Here is a 17,500-nt window from a genome sequence, read left to right as displayed (position 1 = left end):
GTGTGTCTGTGAGTGTGTGGTCAGTTTCAGAATGGTGTTGATTAGTTTGGTCTGAATCTGTGCTCTCAGCGTTCAGTGTGTGATCAGTCATGTCTGGAGTGTGGAAGGCTGAGGTTGTCTGTGGGCGACTGGTCATGCCTGGATCCTGAGAGGACACCAGCGGTGTTTGACTAGTTCTGTCTTCTGGCCGAGGCTCCGTGATGTCATCGCGGCCTAGGGTCGAGGACGGTGGGGGGGTCACAGTCTTGGAAACGGCACGTTTTCCTGTCCAGGTTGAGGTGGTTTCCATGGTGACCCCTGGGCGGTGACTGATGCTTCGGTGACTCCGCCCCTCTGCGTGTGGCGGGGCGTCACCGTGGAAACCCCCTGTGTCTGACGCGCTGCGTGCGCGTGAGTCCTGTGTGTGTGTGGACGTGTGCGAGGAAGTTGGCGACAGAGTGTGTGTGTGTGTGTGTGTGTGAGCGTGTGCTGGGGCGATATGTGGGAGTGTGTGTGTGATGTGTCTCTGGTCCAGTTGTGATTCCGACAGAGAGTGTGTGTTAGAGTCCGTATGCGAGTGTGTCTGTGCTAGGCCAGGCTGTGAGAGAGTGTGTGGGTGTATCGTGTTGGGCGTGTGTGAGAGAGTGTGTGGGTGTGTGGGTGTGTGTGTGTGTGAGAGAGTGTGTGGGTGTGTCGCGTTAGGTGTTTGAGTGACGGGAGCTGGGGGCGTGGTCTGGTGACCCAAGGCCTGTGATTGAGGGGTGTGGGGAGGGTCAGGGCTGCTGTGTGTGTGTGAGAGAGAGTGTGTGTGTGTGTGTCTGGGAGAGGCCGTGGGTTCTGTGTGTGTGAGCGAGTGTGTCGACAACACTGCAGACGTTTCCGGTCCATTGTGTGTCTCTTCCTGAGGAAGGGCAGAGTCCCCTTTATCAGACCCCCCAGACACACACACACACACACACAGGTCAGGATGGAAACATAGCTTGCTAGTACAGTCATGGCAGGGGAATCAACAATACCATACCAACACATACACATACACATTCACACACACATACACACACACACACACAGACACACACACATTCACAGACACACACCCTCACAGACACACACACACACACAATACCATACCAACACAAACACACATTCTTTCTAACTTTCTAATAATAATTCAGAGAGTTTTGAGAGCCAGAACAGACCATAAGTCGTAATCTCTTTGCGGCTGATCATCAAAATGTTACTAATTAACTATTGAATTGAATATCAGCAATAATACACTTTTTACCTCACACACACCCTTAAACATAGCCTACTCACCAGTGAAAAACACTTCGAGCGTCTGTGTGGCTCCCGTTGCCCTTGTAACGGTCCACGTGAGTTCAGCCGTGCCGTTACCGGACAACAGCGCGCTCTCGCCGGTGTCACCCTCCCAGTGTTGAAAGCGGACCTGCAGACGCGAGCCTTCGGCGATGGACACCACCTTGAGCCGGAGCGTCTGACTCAGGGGAGCTTCGATGGTCCACGAGCACGCCCCGTACCGCTGGGAAGCGACGCTGTCGAGCTCGTCGCTCGTGCGCTCTCGTGAGTTGCTCTCCGCGGGGATGTGTGCGCGGATGAAGCCGTTCTTCTCGTGAAGCAGGTCGATCTGTCCGCCACAATCCCCCGACAGCCCATCACCTACTGAAGTGACACGCGCTTACACACAACACCTAACGGCCTATCCTAATCAAGCCCATTCTAATCAAGCCCATTCTTAAACTCTCAGTGTTGTGTATTACAAAAACAGATTACGGACATTATAATTATTTAGTAATATTAGTGCTGGTTTTATTACTATGAAGACTGACTACAGTCAGTCTCGTGAGCCACATTGGCAAGTCTGCCCGCTTTAAATACGTGAGCGCCCACTCCTTCATTATAATAATAATAATAATAATAATTTAATTTATAGCGCATCATTGAAACGCATCCACCTGATAAAACAGGTAGACGACCTCAAAGAGGAACGTTACCAGTGCTGTGCATTACAAAAACAGATTACGGACATTATAATTATTTAGTAATATTAGATGACCTCAGAAGACGAACGTTACCTGCACACAGCCAGGCCAGCGCGAGCCAGATGAGTCGGTGGGGCATTCTGTGCGCTCAGACATCCCGCCCCATCCAAGCAGTCTGTGCGCGAGATGCCAACGCAGATCTCAGCACAGCACACGGGGCCACGCGCTTCTCCGTCCAGAGGAAAAAGAGACTGAACTATCGCGGAATGGGCTCCTCGCGCGACCCCGAATGGCAGCAAAGATTATTTCTCTCGGTGTTTGAAAGGACTTCTGACTATCTGTGTTTCGACCGTCTAGGGTTTTCTAAAATGATTTACCTAAACAGCCACCCACCAGAGAAGGCAAGAGTAGACTGGATTCGCTTTCTAACGGAAATGCTGCCCTTGGCCAGAGCTCAACTGCGTAAAGTCTGTGTGTGTGGTGTGTGTGCTTGCGTTATGGAGGGGAGGCACGAGCAAACGGTGCGTTGGCGACTCGGCCATCTGACTGCTATTAAGCGCGCGCCCTGGGAGGCGGAATTCTGGAGACTTCCAACTCGAGGGTTTAAAGATTTTTTTAAACCGGAAAACCGTTAAGTTTAGGGCGAGTGGCACACATGAAAGAGTTTCAGAGCTAGGCTAATGAGAAAGAGAGAGGGAGGGAGGGAGGGAGAGAGAGGAAGACACGCAGAGAAAAGACAGTTATCTGGCGCCTAACTGTCCAACAGTGTAGTTGACTGAACAGAGGATATCCTGTCACTCTTAATAATTAAATTAAATGTCGTATTTTTTTTCATATTTATTGTCAAACACGCATACAAACACCTAAATGCACCTCCTCGCCCCCAAAGCAAACACACACACACACGTCAGTATTTATGTAGGGGCGTGGTCATGCAGAAGTTTCCAGACCCATTCACTCCGTGTAGCCTATAATATCGAACACGGCGTAGCCGCAGTGTCTCTCTGTGGCCACTAGATGGCACTTGAGTGTTATGTATGGCTCTGCCGTGTCTAAGGACGTTAGGACCAGATTGCCTGTGTTAACTCGGGCGTCTACTGAAAACAAACGACAACTTCAGACTTCAAATTTCGTTTCCTCAGCATTAAATGTAATTTCTATATAATATATAAATATAAAATACAAATAAATAAAAATATAATAATTTCGTTTCCCCAGCAAAAAATATGTCATTTAATTTCTTTTAGCCACAGGATGTTGCATGTTAAGCTTTTCCCGAAGTTTCCAAGAGACTCAGGGGCACAGACACATTTAGGCCTAAATCACAGGCAAAAGAGGAGTAAATCAGGGATTGGCTCTCGAAGATGTCCATCAAAAGTGATGGTCTGGGTACCACAGAGAGAGAGAGAGAGCAGAGGGGGAGGGACTTGTTGACCCATTTCTGGCTAGCGCCGGCTAGTGTTAGCAGGTCTGAGCGCTCCATCCAGAGAGTTCACACACACACACACAGACACACACACAGACACACACACACACGCCGGCTAGTGAAAGCAGGTCTCCATCCAGAGAATCACATCTCTGGATCCATTCACTCTCAAGTCTCAGGCGTGATCTCTTAGCTTCATTAGCGCCGGCTAACCCTAACCCTAGGCCCTCCCCAGACCTTCAGTGCCCCTCAGGTGGGCTATCTCCCAGGCCTTCAGTGCTCAGGTGGGCTATCTCCCAGGCCTTCAGTGCTCAGGTGGGCTATCTCCCAGGCCTTCAGTGCTCAGGTGGGCTATCTCCCGGGCCTTTCTGTGTGGAGTTTGCAGGTTCTCCCCAGACCTTCAGTGCTCAGGTGGGCTATCTCCCGGGCCTTCAGTGCTCAGGTGGGCTATCTCCCGGGCCTTTCTGTGTGGAGTTTGCAGGTTCTCCCCAGACCTTCAGTGCTCAGGTGGGCTATCTCCCGGGCCTTTCTGTGTGGAGTTTGCAGGTTCTCCCCGTGTTCACAAGGGGTTTCCTCTACGAAGAACCCCAACAGAAAAAACATGCAAAAGAACAGAACACTCTTCGTCCGTCCCTGACCAAGACAGACGGTTCACCTCACCTGGTCCCCGGGCGCTTAAAAAAGCTGCCCACTGCTCCTGGGGTCCTGGAGGAAGGACAGTCCGGGATGGGATAAATGCAGAGACTTAATTCACAAACGACCTCAGGCCTGCATGTGTGTGTGTGTGTGTGTCCTGTGTCGCCTCCATGTATCCACGTGTGTGTTGCAGTGTGTCACTTGTGCGAATAAAGTCTGACAATTATATGACAATTATTATATACAATTATTATTATTACTAGTGTTAGCAGGTCTGAGCGCTCTATCCAGAGTTCCATCTCTGGTTGCATTCACTCTCAAGTCTCAGGCGTGATCTCTAAGCTTCGCTACACACACACACACACACACACACACACACACACACACACAATCTCTAAGCCTCTTGTTAAAGTTTTGAGTCAGGATGGGCGCACACACGCACACACACACACACACACACACACACACACACACACACAATCTCTAAGCCTCTCTTTAATGTTTCTGAGTCAGGATGGGCACATGCAGAGCCTCCCACTGGCTTTACGCTCCCTACACACACACACACACACACACACACACACACACACACAGACACACACACACAGACACACACACAGACACACACACACACACACACACACACACAGACACACACACACACAGACACACACACATACAGACACACACACACACAGACACACACACAGACACACACACATACAGACACACACACAGACACACACACAGACACACACACATACAGACACACACACACACAGTACTGGAATCGACTCAGGACCGAATGATAAGCAGCTCAGTAAAATATGTGATTGCGGATATTGTCGCATGCATTGTTGCCAACTTTTAAACTATATGGTAGGCCTGCTTATAAACTTATAAACTCTATGGTAGGCCTGCTTATAAACTCTATGGTAGGCCTGCTTATAAACTCTATGGTAGGCCTGCTTATAAACTTATAAACTTATAAACTCTATGGTAGGCCTGCGTATAAACTCTATGGTAGGCCTGCTTATAAACTCTATGGTAGGCCTGCTTATAAACTCTAAAGTAAAGTAGGTGTTCTAGAACACTAAAGTATAGAACACTAAAGTAGGTGTTCTAGAATACTAAAGTAGGTGTTCTAGAATACTAAAGTAGGTGTTAAAGAATACTAAAGTATAGAACACTAAAGTAGGTGTTATAGAATACTAAAGTAGGTGTTATAGAATACTAAAGTAGGTGTTATAGAACACTAAAGTATAGAATACTAAAGTAGGTGTTATAGAATACTAAAGTAGGTGTTATAGAATACTAAAGTAGGTGTTATAGGTTTGAACTCTTCACTTTGCATTCATAAAAATGGTTTGAGGGCAAAATGCCTCAAAAGAACACCTGTGTTTGTTGCATCAGATATTTTGGTTGTGTGTCAAATATATTTGTGTCAATATTGATTTCTGGTTGTGTTTTATAGTTATTGTTGACTCAAAATAAAAGGAGGAATTGAATGGCATGTCTCATTGCCTTCAGGTAAAATCAGCTCAAGTTTCAGGAACTTCCTGTACTGATGCACATTTGTTCAACAGTACATTTGTGGAGGAACATTTTCTTCTTCAGATGCAATCATTGCTCTGCTTGTAATCATGTTACATAATCATGTGTGCATTGAGCCTTTTAGTACATATTTCTGGAATACTGAAACATTAACACTGGAAGTTATAACGAGACATTAGAAAATAAAAGTCACTATTGATCATTTGTACACTTGAAGGTGTCAACTTATTTGAACATATTATGACAGTGTTTGTTGAGAGACACGTATGTCAAACAAATGTGGCGTGTTTTGTACCATTTCTGTTTGGCTAAAAAGAAGAATTGCCTGGGGAAATATATTTCCAGGTTATTGGTAACGATAACTTTAGATACACCACACATTTTCAACTTTTGACCAAACATTCACTGTCAGACTTCAAGACATCACCCAACACCTGCATGAATTTGTGGCTTTCTCTTTATCTACAAATATGGACATAGATGATCAATTATCCTACGTCCTAATGAATTTCTCAGAATGTACACAAAACTGCGCAAATCAACCTAATCAACAAAAATGCAAGAATACAGTACTTATTTTATTGTCATTACATTAATTGAAACATTTTCTCTGGCCTAAATTTAGAGTTAATGGTTGTGTAAAGGCCACAATATTTCTGTAAATAAATACCATAGCTGTTAAGAAATGCATGTGTGGATATGTGTTTGTGTTTGATCTCGGTCAACTACGTCCGTGATTCACGACCGTCCAAATCGTTTTACACGGGTAAAGTAGGCTACTTGATGAGAAATCCCTGAGGATGAGAAATCCCTGAGGATGTAATCTTTGGATTCATCTTCAATAGACTTCATTTTGGCTTTCAGTGACAACTCAGTTTAATCAGAAACGTATGTATCCATCCAATGTATTCATCCTCCCTTTTTAGTATCCATTGGTTTTCTTTCCGGTGTTTTCCATTTACTCAATCCATAGTTGTCTGTGTGAGAGCAGAGAGTACTTATCCATGCAGCTGTGTGAGCCCACAGATGATTTAAAACATTTCACATAGCCTGTTTGAAAACAAGCCAATTGTTAATAGATGACAACACATGGCAGCTTCAGTAGTATGCATAGTAGTAGCACAAATCTCCTCTCCAAAAAAGCACTTCCTACATCAGGGCCCTTGTAAGGTTGCACACATTGCACACCCTAACCACCAGATTATACATGTATATACTGGAGGTAAGTGGCACTTAGTGCAGTGATTTATCTCATTCCTAAGGAAGGCAAAAACAGACAGGAATGTGATCATTTAAGACCTATAAGTGTATTGAATGTGGATTATCGAAATATTTACATTTATACTCTTAAAGAGGCTGGAAAAATGTTCGCCAGATATTATCCGAACTGGCTTTATAAAGCAGAGAAAAACACAGGACAACATTAGAAGAACACTACATATAATAAGACACATCACAGAAAATAATAGAGTTATGCCCAAACTGCATTAGACCTAAACTGGTGTGTTGTATAGAGGAATATGGCCACATGTCTTGCTGTAGGCTTAACATATCTAGAACACAGATAATCACCTTCAACTATGAGCCCACTAGGGATATTGCTCAAAGATACCAACTAAAATGGGATGCAGACTCAATAAAATACTTGGGTGTGTACATACCAAAAGACCTAACAACCTTGTCTAACATCAACTTTGGGCCCCTGATCTCCAAAGTAAAGACAGGTGTAAGAAGATGGAAAGTCATTCCATTCCCCAATGTAAGTTCAAGAGTTGAAGCAGTTCAAAAGAATATCTTGCCAAGGTTACTTTACCTCCGGTGGAGACTTCCGGTATGAGCGGTGCAGAGTGAGGTCACATTCCTTTGAGCTCTTCATCAGAATCGTTCAGTTTGTATGTATTAGCTATATTTGATTTGTAAATTTGTGATATTATCACTTCAAATAAGGTTGCTTTACCTCTTTCAAACATTACCTGTGGAGGTGACAACACAGCAATGTGCAGAATGGGACAAGCTCATATCCAGGTACATATGGAATGGCAAAAAGCCCAGGATTAAATATAAAACTTTGCATCTTAAAAAGGAATATGGAGGAATGGGGCTTCCATGCCTGTTAAAATATTACTATGCAGCTCATATATATAGCTCCCAGAAGAGCAGACTTTATATGATGTATACTGTATGTATTTCATTTGAGTACACACATTCCTCCCAGGTAAATAAGGCTAGATCACAGTGACACATCATGAGATGTAAATGAGCCTAGGAGGTTGTTTTCGGGGAGATTTGTCTGCAAACAGTATTACTTAAAATCTACCAGCCGGATTTCCATCATAACCGAGTGCGCTTTTAGCTGCTGTGCCACCTGCGTAAATTGCGCACAGCCCCTGTTCTCAGTAGAAACCGTATGGATACTGCTGCTGTGCGATGCTACAGCTGTGTGATTTAATAAGTCAAAGAAAAGGAGCTGACATTCTTCATTTGTTTCTTCTGTGTTGTTGTATGTGAGTTGGTAATACTGAGGAAGACGGAGATGGGGTCCGGCAGGACGCAATCTGGATGTCAGGGGGCGGAGCTCAGCTCCGTTAGGCTGCGGCCCGATTTAACCCCTGGATGAACATGAACAGTACAGGTTTACAAAGACAAAGGACAATTCCCATTTGAGCTTAAGTCTTTCATTTGATATTTCTTTATTGGGTATTGTAGCATTTAGCTATGCAACTGCAGGTATACCAGTTTTGGTATTCGGATTAAATAAGAGACAAGGTCAAATAAACTCCTGATGGTTGTCGGCCCGGTCTTCTCCACGGAGAGCAGATGATGCCTTTCTAGATAAGAGCGACTGCAGCTGCAGTAAGCCAGCCCACTGCCCCCCCCGTCGTCGCAACCGCTGCTGTGGCTCCTGCAGACAGACCGGCTGCACCTACATGCAAAAGACAGAAGGGGGTAGCCTATAACATTTACATTTACATTTACATTTAGTCATTTAGCTGACGCTTTTGTCCAAAGCGACGTACAAGGGAGAGAACAGTCAAGCTAAGAGCAATAAAAAGCATGGTGTAACAATAAATACTACTTTACATGAGAATTAGAAAACAACGACCTAGAAAAAAGGGAAAAGAAGTGCAGGAATGTAACTGCTGAAGTGCAAGTTAAGCGCTAGTCAGGTGCCAGTTAGGAAGGGAGGTGCTCTCTGAAGAGTTGGGTCTTCAAACGCTTCTTGAAGGTAGCTAACATATGTATGGTCACATATTTTCACATATCAGGATAGAGGTGCTAATGGTATAATGGCATTGCTGTGTTTTCTTTGAAAAATAAAATGGTGTAAAGTCTATTCTGTCACCTAAGTTCAGAGAAAAAACTTTTTCAGGTAATTTGACACTCAGCTTCTGGGCTTTCGTGGTGTTTTTAGTTGCCCACTGGCCTTTTGCTCATCGGGTTTCGGGCAGTGAAGACAAAACGGCCCGGTTTTGCCACTTGCTTTAAAACATGTTTTCTTTATTCTTGAATACATCTTAACTGATTTTAGCCAACCCCTTAACATTTGTAAAGACGCTACGGCTGATATTTCCAATAGACTATGCCAAGGATATTATTTAGACATTCCAGGATTGACTAACAGTTTATGTTATTTTTTTTAATATCCACGCCCAGCTACACTAAAGATGATAGTGGAGGTTGTACCGACCAAAATCCACCTGTGGATCGATATGTTTGCTATGTGGGTATAACCTAATTTCTCTGGAAACGACCGCTCAGGCTTTGCACGCACCCCAAGGCAGGACCATGGCACACCACCAGTTAGGTGCCGAACAAAAATCAACCAGTGGACCCATAGATATATATAAAGGCTAGATGTCTCGTCCAACGGAGCCGAACGTCCGCACATGGCGGCCATCTTGCCCCAGGCAGCTCGCTCACCCATAACATTGTGTTGGTAGTGGTATGTACTTTTTAAATAACCATAACTTGTTCAATTTTCAACCGATTTTTAAACGGGTTGGTTTGTTATAAACGTCAGAGATGTAGTTATGACACTGCATACTTATGAATAATTATGTTATTTTCTTAAAAATATCCCAAAAGCATCCCGAATTATAACCACGTTAATAACGTTTGTAAGAAACCAACCCGTTTAAAAATCGGTTGAAAATTGAGCAAGTTATGGTTATTTAAAAAGTACATACCACTACCAACACAATGTTATGGGTGAGCGAGCTGCCTGGGGCAAGATGGCCGCCATGTGCGGACGTTCGACTCCGTTGGCTGGCAACGCGGACGAGACATCTAGCCTTTATATATATCTATGAGTGGACCGATATATGCTTGCTATCTGGGTAGTTTGCATTTCCTGACTCGGCTCTCAGAGCATAATACAAGTGGCTTACCTGCTGCCTGCCCCAAAGCCACCAAACTACCGGTTGCCACAGCTCCTCCGTTAGCCACTGCTGCGGCGGACATCATGCCGGAGGCTATGGATCCCGCAGCTATCCCGCCTGCAGTGAAGCCTACTGCAGTCAGCACAAACGGTGCGGCGACCACCGCCCCCGCTATGAGCAATAAGAGGTTAGATAAAGAATATGATTGGAGATCTCTAACAGGGTTTTTTTTTCAGTTTTATACCAGAAATAGTGAGTAGGGGCAAGTTGTCCCTTCCCAGACAGGCATCAATTTGAGAAAAGAGAAGTTAAACTCACTTGCTCCCGCCGCTGCGGCCACAAAAGTCACTGTACCAAACAACAATGCAAGTACGTCAGTGGGTAGCTTACTTTAAATATGTTCAATATGTCATAAAAACGCAATTTCATTGAATTTGAAAGCATATTGTTTGGGCTAGGCTACTTACAAAGTCCCATAGTTGTTTGTTCCTTCGTGTGTCAGATGAAACTCAAAATGCCTAATTTGGTATTTATAACTGGTAGGCGGTGATTTCCAGAGAAACGAAACTCAAAATGAGCATTACATTTACATTTACATTTAGTCATTTAGCAGACGCTTTTGTCCAAAGCGACGTACAAGGGAGAGAACAGTCAAGCTAAGAGCAATAAAAAAGCATGGTGTAACAATAAATACTACTTTACATGAGAATTAGAAAAACAACAACCTAGAAAAGAGGAAAAAGAAGTGCAGGAATGTAACTGCTGAAGTGCAAGTTAAGCGCTAGTCAGGTGCCAGTTAGGAGGGGAGGTGCTCTCTGAAGAGTTGGGTCTTCAAAAGCTTCTTGAAGGTAGAGAGGGACGCCCCTGCTCTGGTAGTACTAGGCAGTTCGTTCCACCAACGTGGAACTACAAATGAAAATAGTCTGGATTGCCGTGCTTGCACGGACGGCAGTGCCCTCTATAGCAGTGGTTCGGCTGCAAGAACGTAGCCCATTTCATTGTCAAAATGAAACTCTAGAACTCCATAAAACAACAGCAAAGGATGCCATCGTTCAGTGACAACAAGACCGGGTAAATAAACTGGACTGGACAAACTATGAGCTGGGAGACAGGCACACCCTTCTCATTGATCACACACATCATATTTTTTGTACCGAGATTTGTACGGAGTGTCAGTCGGGGATACACGTTTTTGATAACATTAGGTGGATATTTCATGTTTGTTAATGTCTTTGTTAAAAATAAATCTTCAGAATCATCTCCGTTGGAAAACCCTACAATCTGCTTTGATAAAAAAAAAAAATCCATCAATATGTTTTCATGTAAGGTAAACATTATTTAGCTTCTCAGCACATTTTACAAAAATATCATTTAAAATTCTATCCTACATACTGTCAAGTAATGCCAAATCTATCTAAAACTCTTGTGATATTAGTACTATATGATTTTAGAGTAAAAGAGTCCAAAAGCATATAACATTACAAATAGCTATAAGCCTATATGGATTAATTTGGGATGCGATTATGAGGGGGTCCTCGGAAAATGTTCTGCCCTTTGAGGGGTCCCTGGCCCCATAAAGTTTGAGAACCCCTGCTCTATAGAATACTAAAGTAGGTGTTATCTTGGCCAAAGAATACACAGAATTACTGTAACCAAGTCCGCACTTCATGGAAACGAACTGTTGGTCGGGCATAGTTACTATAACCATGGAAACGAGCTGCTGCTCTAACCCCCCCCCCCCCCACACACACACACACACACACACACACACACACACACACACACACACACACACACACACCACTGACAAAAGAAGCCAGAGAAGGATTCCAAACATTATTTATTTTCACTTAATGTAATCCAGTAGGTGACAGAAGCCTTCAGCTTCCCTTCCTGACCAACACTACGGAGCCGGCGGGTTCTGCAAGAACTCTCAAACAGAACCGGTCAGACCCCCCAGATCTCACAGGCAGCCCAGCTCAGCTCAGTCCGCCGCGGGCTCAGAACCCCACGGAGACGGGAGCCGACGCGGCCCAGATAGTCCACTTCAGAACCAGATGAGCAGCCACACACACACACACTTATCAAACTCTTCCCTTATTTATTTATTTATACAATTATTTACTTATTTACCTGCATGGGTTTATATTTAACTCGCATAAAATAAACAATTATTTACTTATTTACCTGCATGGGTTTATATTTAACTCACATAAAATAAACAATTATTTACTTATTTACCCACATGGGTTTTATACGTAACTCACATAAAATAAACAATCACAAGTTCCCAGGTGAGCTTGCAGAGGGCGAGGGATCTGTTGCCTAGGAAACAGAACAGAGAACATGTCATTACATCCTGATTGGCTGACTAAATGAGACACTGCTGACTATGTGAGACTGCTACCTGTGTGTTGATTGGTCAATGACTGGGTATTCGTGAAGCGGATTGGTTGCTGTGTGGGGGGGCTGTGTGTTGATTGGTTAATGACTGGGTATGTGTGAAGCGGATTGGCTGCTGTGTGGGGGGGGCTGTGTGCTGATTGGTTAATGACTGGGTATGTGTGAAGCGGATTGGCTGCTGTGTGGGGGGGCTGTGTGTTGATTGGCTGTTGTGAGGGGAGGGCTGTGTGCTGATTGGCTGACTCACAGGACAGGGCTCATTAGAGGATGTCCTTCTTCTCTGCCACATACTTCACGATGTCCTGAGGACACATCAGCTTCTCTGCCTCCACATCTGGGATCTCAAAGCCTACAAACACACAGAGATGTGTGATCTTGTGTGTAGAGTTGTGTGTGTGTGTGTGTGTGTGTTTGTGTGTGCGTGTGCGTGTGTGTGTAGACTGATCTGAGGTGTGTGATCTCGTGTATAGAGTTGTGTGTGTGTGTAGACTGATCTGATCTGATCTGAGGTGTGTGATCTTGTGTGTGTAGAGTTGTGTGTGTGTGTGTGTGTGTGTGTAGACTGATCTGAGATGAGATGAGGTGTGTGATCTTGTGTGTAGAGTTGTGTGTGTGTGTGTGTGTAGACTGATCTGAGGTGTGTGATCTTGTGTGTAGAGTTGTGTGTGTGTGTGTGTGTGTGTGTGTAGACTGATCTGATCTGAGATGAGGTGTGTGATCTTGTGTATAGAGTTGTGTGTGTGTGTGTGTGTGTGTGTGTGTGATCTGAGGTGTGTGATCTTGTGTATAGAGTTGTGTGTGTGTGTGTGTGTGTGTGTGTGTAGTCTGATCTGATGTGTGTGATCTTGTAAATAGAGTTGTGTGTAGATTTCAGAGTAACTGGGATGATGAAATGAGTTGAATAGAGTTATCTGTAGGGCTAAAGTAACATGAGATTGCTGTTGACTGTACAAATGTTGTTGTGGTTGACTGTACGGTGTTGTTGTTGACTGTACGGTATTGTTGTTGACTGCATGGTGGTGTTGACTGTTGTTGACTGTATGGTGGTGTTGTTGACTGTATGGTGTTGTTGTTGATTGTTGTTGACTGCATCCACTGTAATGTTTCATGGCGTACCAAACTCATCCTCCATCGCCATGACAATCTCCACCTGGTCCAGACTGTCCAATCCCAGATCTTTCATGAAGTGAGACGTCACCTGAAGCTATCACACACACACACACAGGCACACACACAAACCACACGCAATTAACATTAAAGGTCACAAAAGCACAATTAACACACTACTGTGATAAGTATGATCCTTGTGTATATGTCTGTGTCTGTGTCTGTGTCTGTGTGTGTGTGTGTGTGTGTGTGTGTGTGTGTACCTTCTCGGGGTTGATCTTGTCGTAGAGCTTGAGCACGTGGAACACTCGTTCCTGGATGCTTTCAGGCGTCAAGGGGGGCAGGTCACTGAATCGCCGCCACTGTACGCACTGCTGAAACACACACACACACACACACACACACACACACACACACACACACACACCAGAGAGAGCAGGCGTTCAATAACACCACTGTACGCACTGCAGGAGGCTCACAGAAAGACAGACAGACAAACACACACACACGTAGAGCTACAAAACATGGTGTGTGTGTGTGCATGACTGTATGAACCTAGTGGTAAATAGATATATAACATGAATAGATATAGGACACAAATAGATTTGACAGACATATTACATAAATAGATATATGACACAAATAGAGCTGTCGTATGCCCAGACAGGCAACCCTTACACTGTGATCTAAAACAAATAGTATCTAGATAGGAGTGTGTGTGTGAACCTCTCAGAGAAGTGTGTGTGTGTGTGTATGTAAAGTTCAGCAGTTGTATGCTACAGCCGGTCAACCACATCTTCTGAAATGCCTACCTACCGCTAGCACACAAACCCTAGATAAAGCTAACTCAATTCATCCACCTACTGCTAGCACACAAACCGTAGCTAAAGCTAACTCAACTCATCCACCGACTTGTGTGTGTGTGTGGCCCCCTAAGTTAAAACGTCAGCCTCATCTACAGTCTTATTAACCACCAGAAGCTTTAATCCCCTCTGGGGTTAGATTACAGGGTGGTCCGCATGTTGGGGGACTGTTAGTGCGACTGCTATTTGCTAACACAACCAAAGTAAGGTGCTAAGCGACTGTTGTCTGTAAGTGACTTGTCACAGCCTTGAGCGGAGGTCACGCCGGTACACGGGCACCAGCTTTTGGCTAACGTTACTCGCACGCTCTGGTTACCTGCGCGTTTCCCGGTGCCTGTACGAGGCGCTGCTGCCAGAAGTCCCGGCGGGCGAGCAGGGAGGTTGTTGCTGCTGCTGCTGCTGCCGGACGCACTCCTCCTCCGCCACCCTGCCTCAAGCACAGCGCCGGGTGGTAGACCGCGCGGGCTCCACGGACACACCGAACAAGGATGACAGACGCCATGTTTCTCAGCGCTCCCACAATGCAGCGGATTTAAACTCTCATACTGCGCATGCGTCAGAGGGAGGCCGTCACTGTCATTTTAACTTTCCTGCGAAGTCAGATCTTTCTCCATACTTACCTCACACACACACACACACACACACACACTTATCCCACTCATCAGAAAGTAAACAAACACACACTCATACATTTATCAGAAGAGATTTAACAGCATCCATTAAGGCTTGTCTCAGTAGTAGTCCTATGAGCTTGGCAATACAAACAAGAGGCAGACACCATCACTTACAACATCTAACACAAATAAACAAACAAGATACACACACCATCACTCACAACATCTAGCACAAATAAACAAACAACAAACAAGAGACAGACACCATCACTCACAACATCTAACACAAATAAACAAACAAGAGACCATCTAGCACAAATAAACAAACAATAAACAAGAGACAGACACCACCACTCACACCATCTAGCACAAATAAACAAACAAGATACACACACCATCACTCACAACATCTAGCACAAATAAACAAACAAGATACACACACCATCACTCACAACATCTAGCACAAATAAACAAACAAGATACACACACCATCACTCACAACATCTAGCACAAATAAACAAACAACAAACAAGAGACAGACACCATCACTCACAACATCTAGCACAAATAAACAAACAAGACAGACACCATCACTCACAACATCTAGCACAAATAAACAAACAAGAAACAGACACCATCACTCACAACATCTAGCACAAATAAACAAACAAGATACACACACCATCACTCACAACATCTAGCACAAATAAACAAACAAGATACACACACCATCACTCACAACATCTAGCACAAATAAACAAACAAGATACACACACCATCACTCACAACATCTAGCACAAATAAACAAACAAGATACACACACCATCACTCACAACATCTAGCACAAATAAACAAACAAGATACACACACCATCACTCACAACATCTAGCACAAATAAACAAACAACAAACAAGACAGACACCATCACTCACAACATCTAGCACAAATAAACAAACAAGAAACAGACACCATCACTCACAACATCTAGCACAAATAAACAAACAACAAACAAGAGACAGACACCATCACTCACAACATCTAGCACAAATAAACAAACAACAAACAAGAGACAGACACCATCACTCACAACATCTAGCACAAATAAACAAACAATAAAAAAAAACAATACATCCAACCGACCAAAGGTGTTTATTTTTTAAACATTTAAACATTTAAACATACTGATGACACATTTGCATCCAACAGTCCAACAATAAATAACATCTGAAACTTATCCCACTCCAGTTCTTCACAGCGGCGTTCTGGTGGTGTGTGAGTGTGTGTGTGTGTGTGTGTGTGTGTGTGTGTGTGTGTGTGTGTGTGTGTGTGTGTGTGTGTGTGTGTGTTCTTCACAGTGTTGTTCTTTCTAGTGGTTATGTGTTTCTATGTCTGTGTGTGTGTGTGTGTGATCTTCGCAGGTGTGTTCTTTCTGGCGGCTATGTGTGTGTGTTTGTATGTCTGTGTGTGTGTGTGTGTGTGTGTGTGTGTGTGTGTGTTCTTTTCAGGGGTGTTCTATTAAATGGTTATGTGTTTATGAGTTTATATGTCTCTCTGTGTGTGTGTGTGTGTGTGTGATCTTCGCAGGTGTGTTCTTTCTGGCGGCTATGTGTTTGTATGTCTGTGTGTCTGTGTGTGTGTGTGTGTGTGTGTGTGTGTGTGTGTGTGTGTGTGTTCTACACAGGGGTGTATTGGTGCACACACACATCCCCGTTGTTCTGTCCAGTAAGGAGTGTATGTGTGTGTGTGTGTGTGTGTGTGTGTGTGTGTGTGTGTGTGTCTGTGTGTGTGTGTGTGTGTGTGTTCTACACAGGGGTGTATTGGTGCACACACACATCCCCGTTGTTCTGTCCAGTAAGGAGTGTATGTATGTGTGTGTGTGTGTGTGTGTGTGTGTGTGTGTCTGTCTGTATGTCTGTGTGTCTGTGTGTGTGTGTTCTTTTATAGGGGTGTTATTTCTAGTGGTTATGTGTTTGTATGTCTGTGTGTGTGTGTGTGTGTGTGTGTGTGTGTGTGTGTGTGTGTGTGTGTGTGTGTGTGTGTGTGTGTGTGTGTGTGTGTGTGTGTGTGTGTGTTCTACACAGGGGTGTATTGGTGCACACACACATCCCCGTTGTTCTGTCCAGTAAGGAGTGTGTTAGGCCCCGCCCAGCGAGCGAGATGACAATCATCACTGATCCCGCCCACCATCACACAGGCCCCACCCCCTCTCATATCCCATAGGACCATATGTCCTGACGGAGACACGCCCACGACAGCTGAGCCAATCACATCCAACTCCACAAACCTGGAGCAAGGGGACAAAGAGACTGTGAGAACAGAACTATTACAATACAAAATTCAGTGTGTGTGTGTGTGTGTGTGTATGTGTGTGTGTGTGTGTGTGTGTATGTGTGTGTGTGTGTGTGTGTGTACCTCTCTAAGGAGTGTGTGTGTGTGTGTAAGTGTGTGTATCTCTCTGAGGAGTGTGTGTGTGTGAGTGTAAGTGTGTGTATTTCTCTGAGGAGTGTGTGTGTGTGTGTGTACCTCTCAGAGGAGTGTG

General features: G+C 44.4%; 3 protein-coding genes across 4 annotated transcripts in view; all 3 read right to left on the bottom strand.

Annotated features, from left to right (window-relative positions):
• Positions 1-8,254: 8,254 nt before the first annotated feature.
• Positions 8,255-10,629, bottom strand: LOC116219865 (interferon alpha-inducible protein 27-like protein 2A). Its single transcript, XM_031563923.2, has 4 exons — positions 10,442-10,629; positions 10,293-10,322; positions 9,984-10,145; positions 8,255-8,518 (listed from the first exon to the last, which is right to left on the bottom strand). Exons 1-4 carry the CDS (start codon positions 10,449-10,451, stop codon positions 8,424-8,426), a joined length of 297 nt encoding a protein of 98 aa, XP_031419783.1. The 5' UTR covers positions 10,452-10,629; the 3' UTR covers positions 8,255-8,423.
• Positions 10,630-11,796: 1,167 nt separating this feature from the next.
• ndufab1a (NADH:ubiquinone oxidoreductase subunit AB1a) lies at positions 11,797-14,893 on the bottom strand. 2 transcript variants are annotated; one of them, XM_012819054.2, is made up of 5 exons: positions 14,664-14,893; positions 13,748-13,858; positions 13,494-13,581; positions 12,625-12,726; positions 11,797-12,299 (listed from the first exon to the last, which is right to left on the bottom strand). In XM_012819054.2, exons 1-4 carry the CDS (start codon positions 14,847-14,849, stop codon positions 12,638-12,640), a joined length of 474 nt encoding a protein of 157 aa, XP_012674508.2. In that variant the 5' UTR covers positions 14,850-14,893; the 3' UTR covers positions 11,797-12,299; positions 12,625-12,637. The 2 variants fall into 2 exon arrangements, with proteins under 2 accessions (XP_012674508.2, XP_012674510.2); XM_012819056.2 differs by having other exon boundaries at positions 13,748-13,855.
• A 2,332-nt stretch (positions 14,894-17,225) lies between these two features.
• Positions 17,226-17,500, bottom strand: part of LOC105892744 — a 5,476-nt gene continuing 5,201 nt past the window's right edge. Inside the window, exon 3 of the mRNA XM_042703811.1 lies at positions 17,226-17,245. Within this exon, the coding sequence (XP_042559745.1) occupies positions 17,226-17,245 (20 nt within the window). The remainder of the gene's footprint in view (positions 17,246-17,500) is intronic.

Source organism: Clupea harengus, chromosome 26, assembly GCF_900700415.2.
Source record: "Clupea harengus chromosome 26, Ch_v2.0.2, whole genome shotgun sequence".
NCBI lineage: Eukaryota > Metazoa > Chordata > Actinopteri > Clupeiformes > Clupeidae > Clupea > Clupea harengus.
The sequence above is the reverse complement of the archived record's forward strand: the minus strand, read 5'-3'. Positions and strand labels throughout refer to the sequence as shown.

Excerpts from the sequence above, each read along its gene's own strand:
- ndufab1a (XM_012819054.2), bottom strand. The coding sequence starts at position 14,849 with ATGGCGTCTGTCATCCTTGTTCGGTGTGTCCGTGGAGCCCGCGCGGTC. Across the intron at positions 13,859-14,663 it reads AGGCACCGGGAAACGCGCAG|CAGTGCGTACAGTGGCGGCG; the intron begins GTAACCAGAGCG and ends TGTGTGTTTCAG. Across the intron at positions 12,727-13,493 it reads GGCGATGGAGGATGAGTTTG|GCTTTGAGATCCCAGATGTG; the intron begins GTACGCCATGAA and ends GTGTGTTTGTAG.
- LOC116219865 (XM_031563923.2), bottom strand. Across the intron at positions 10,146-10,292 it reads GGCCGCAGCGGCGGGAGCAA|CGGGGGCGGTGGTCGCCGCA; the intron begins GTGAGTTTAACT and ends TATTGCTCATAG. Across the intron at positions 8,519-9,983 it reads GGCTTTGGGGCAGGCAGCAG|GTGCAGCCGGTCTGTCTGCA; the intron begins GTAAGCCACTTG and ends TTTTGCATGTAG.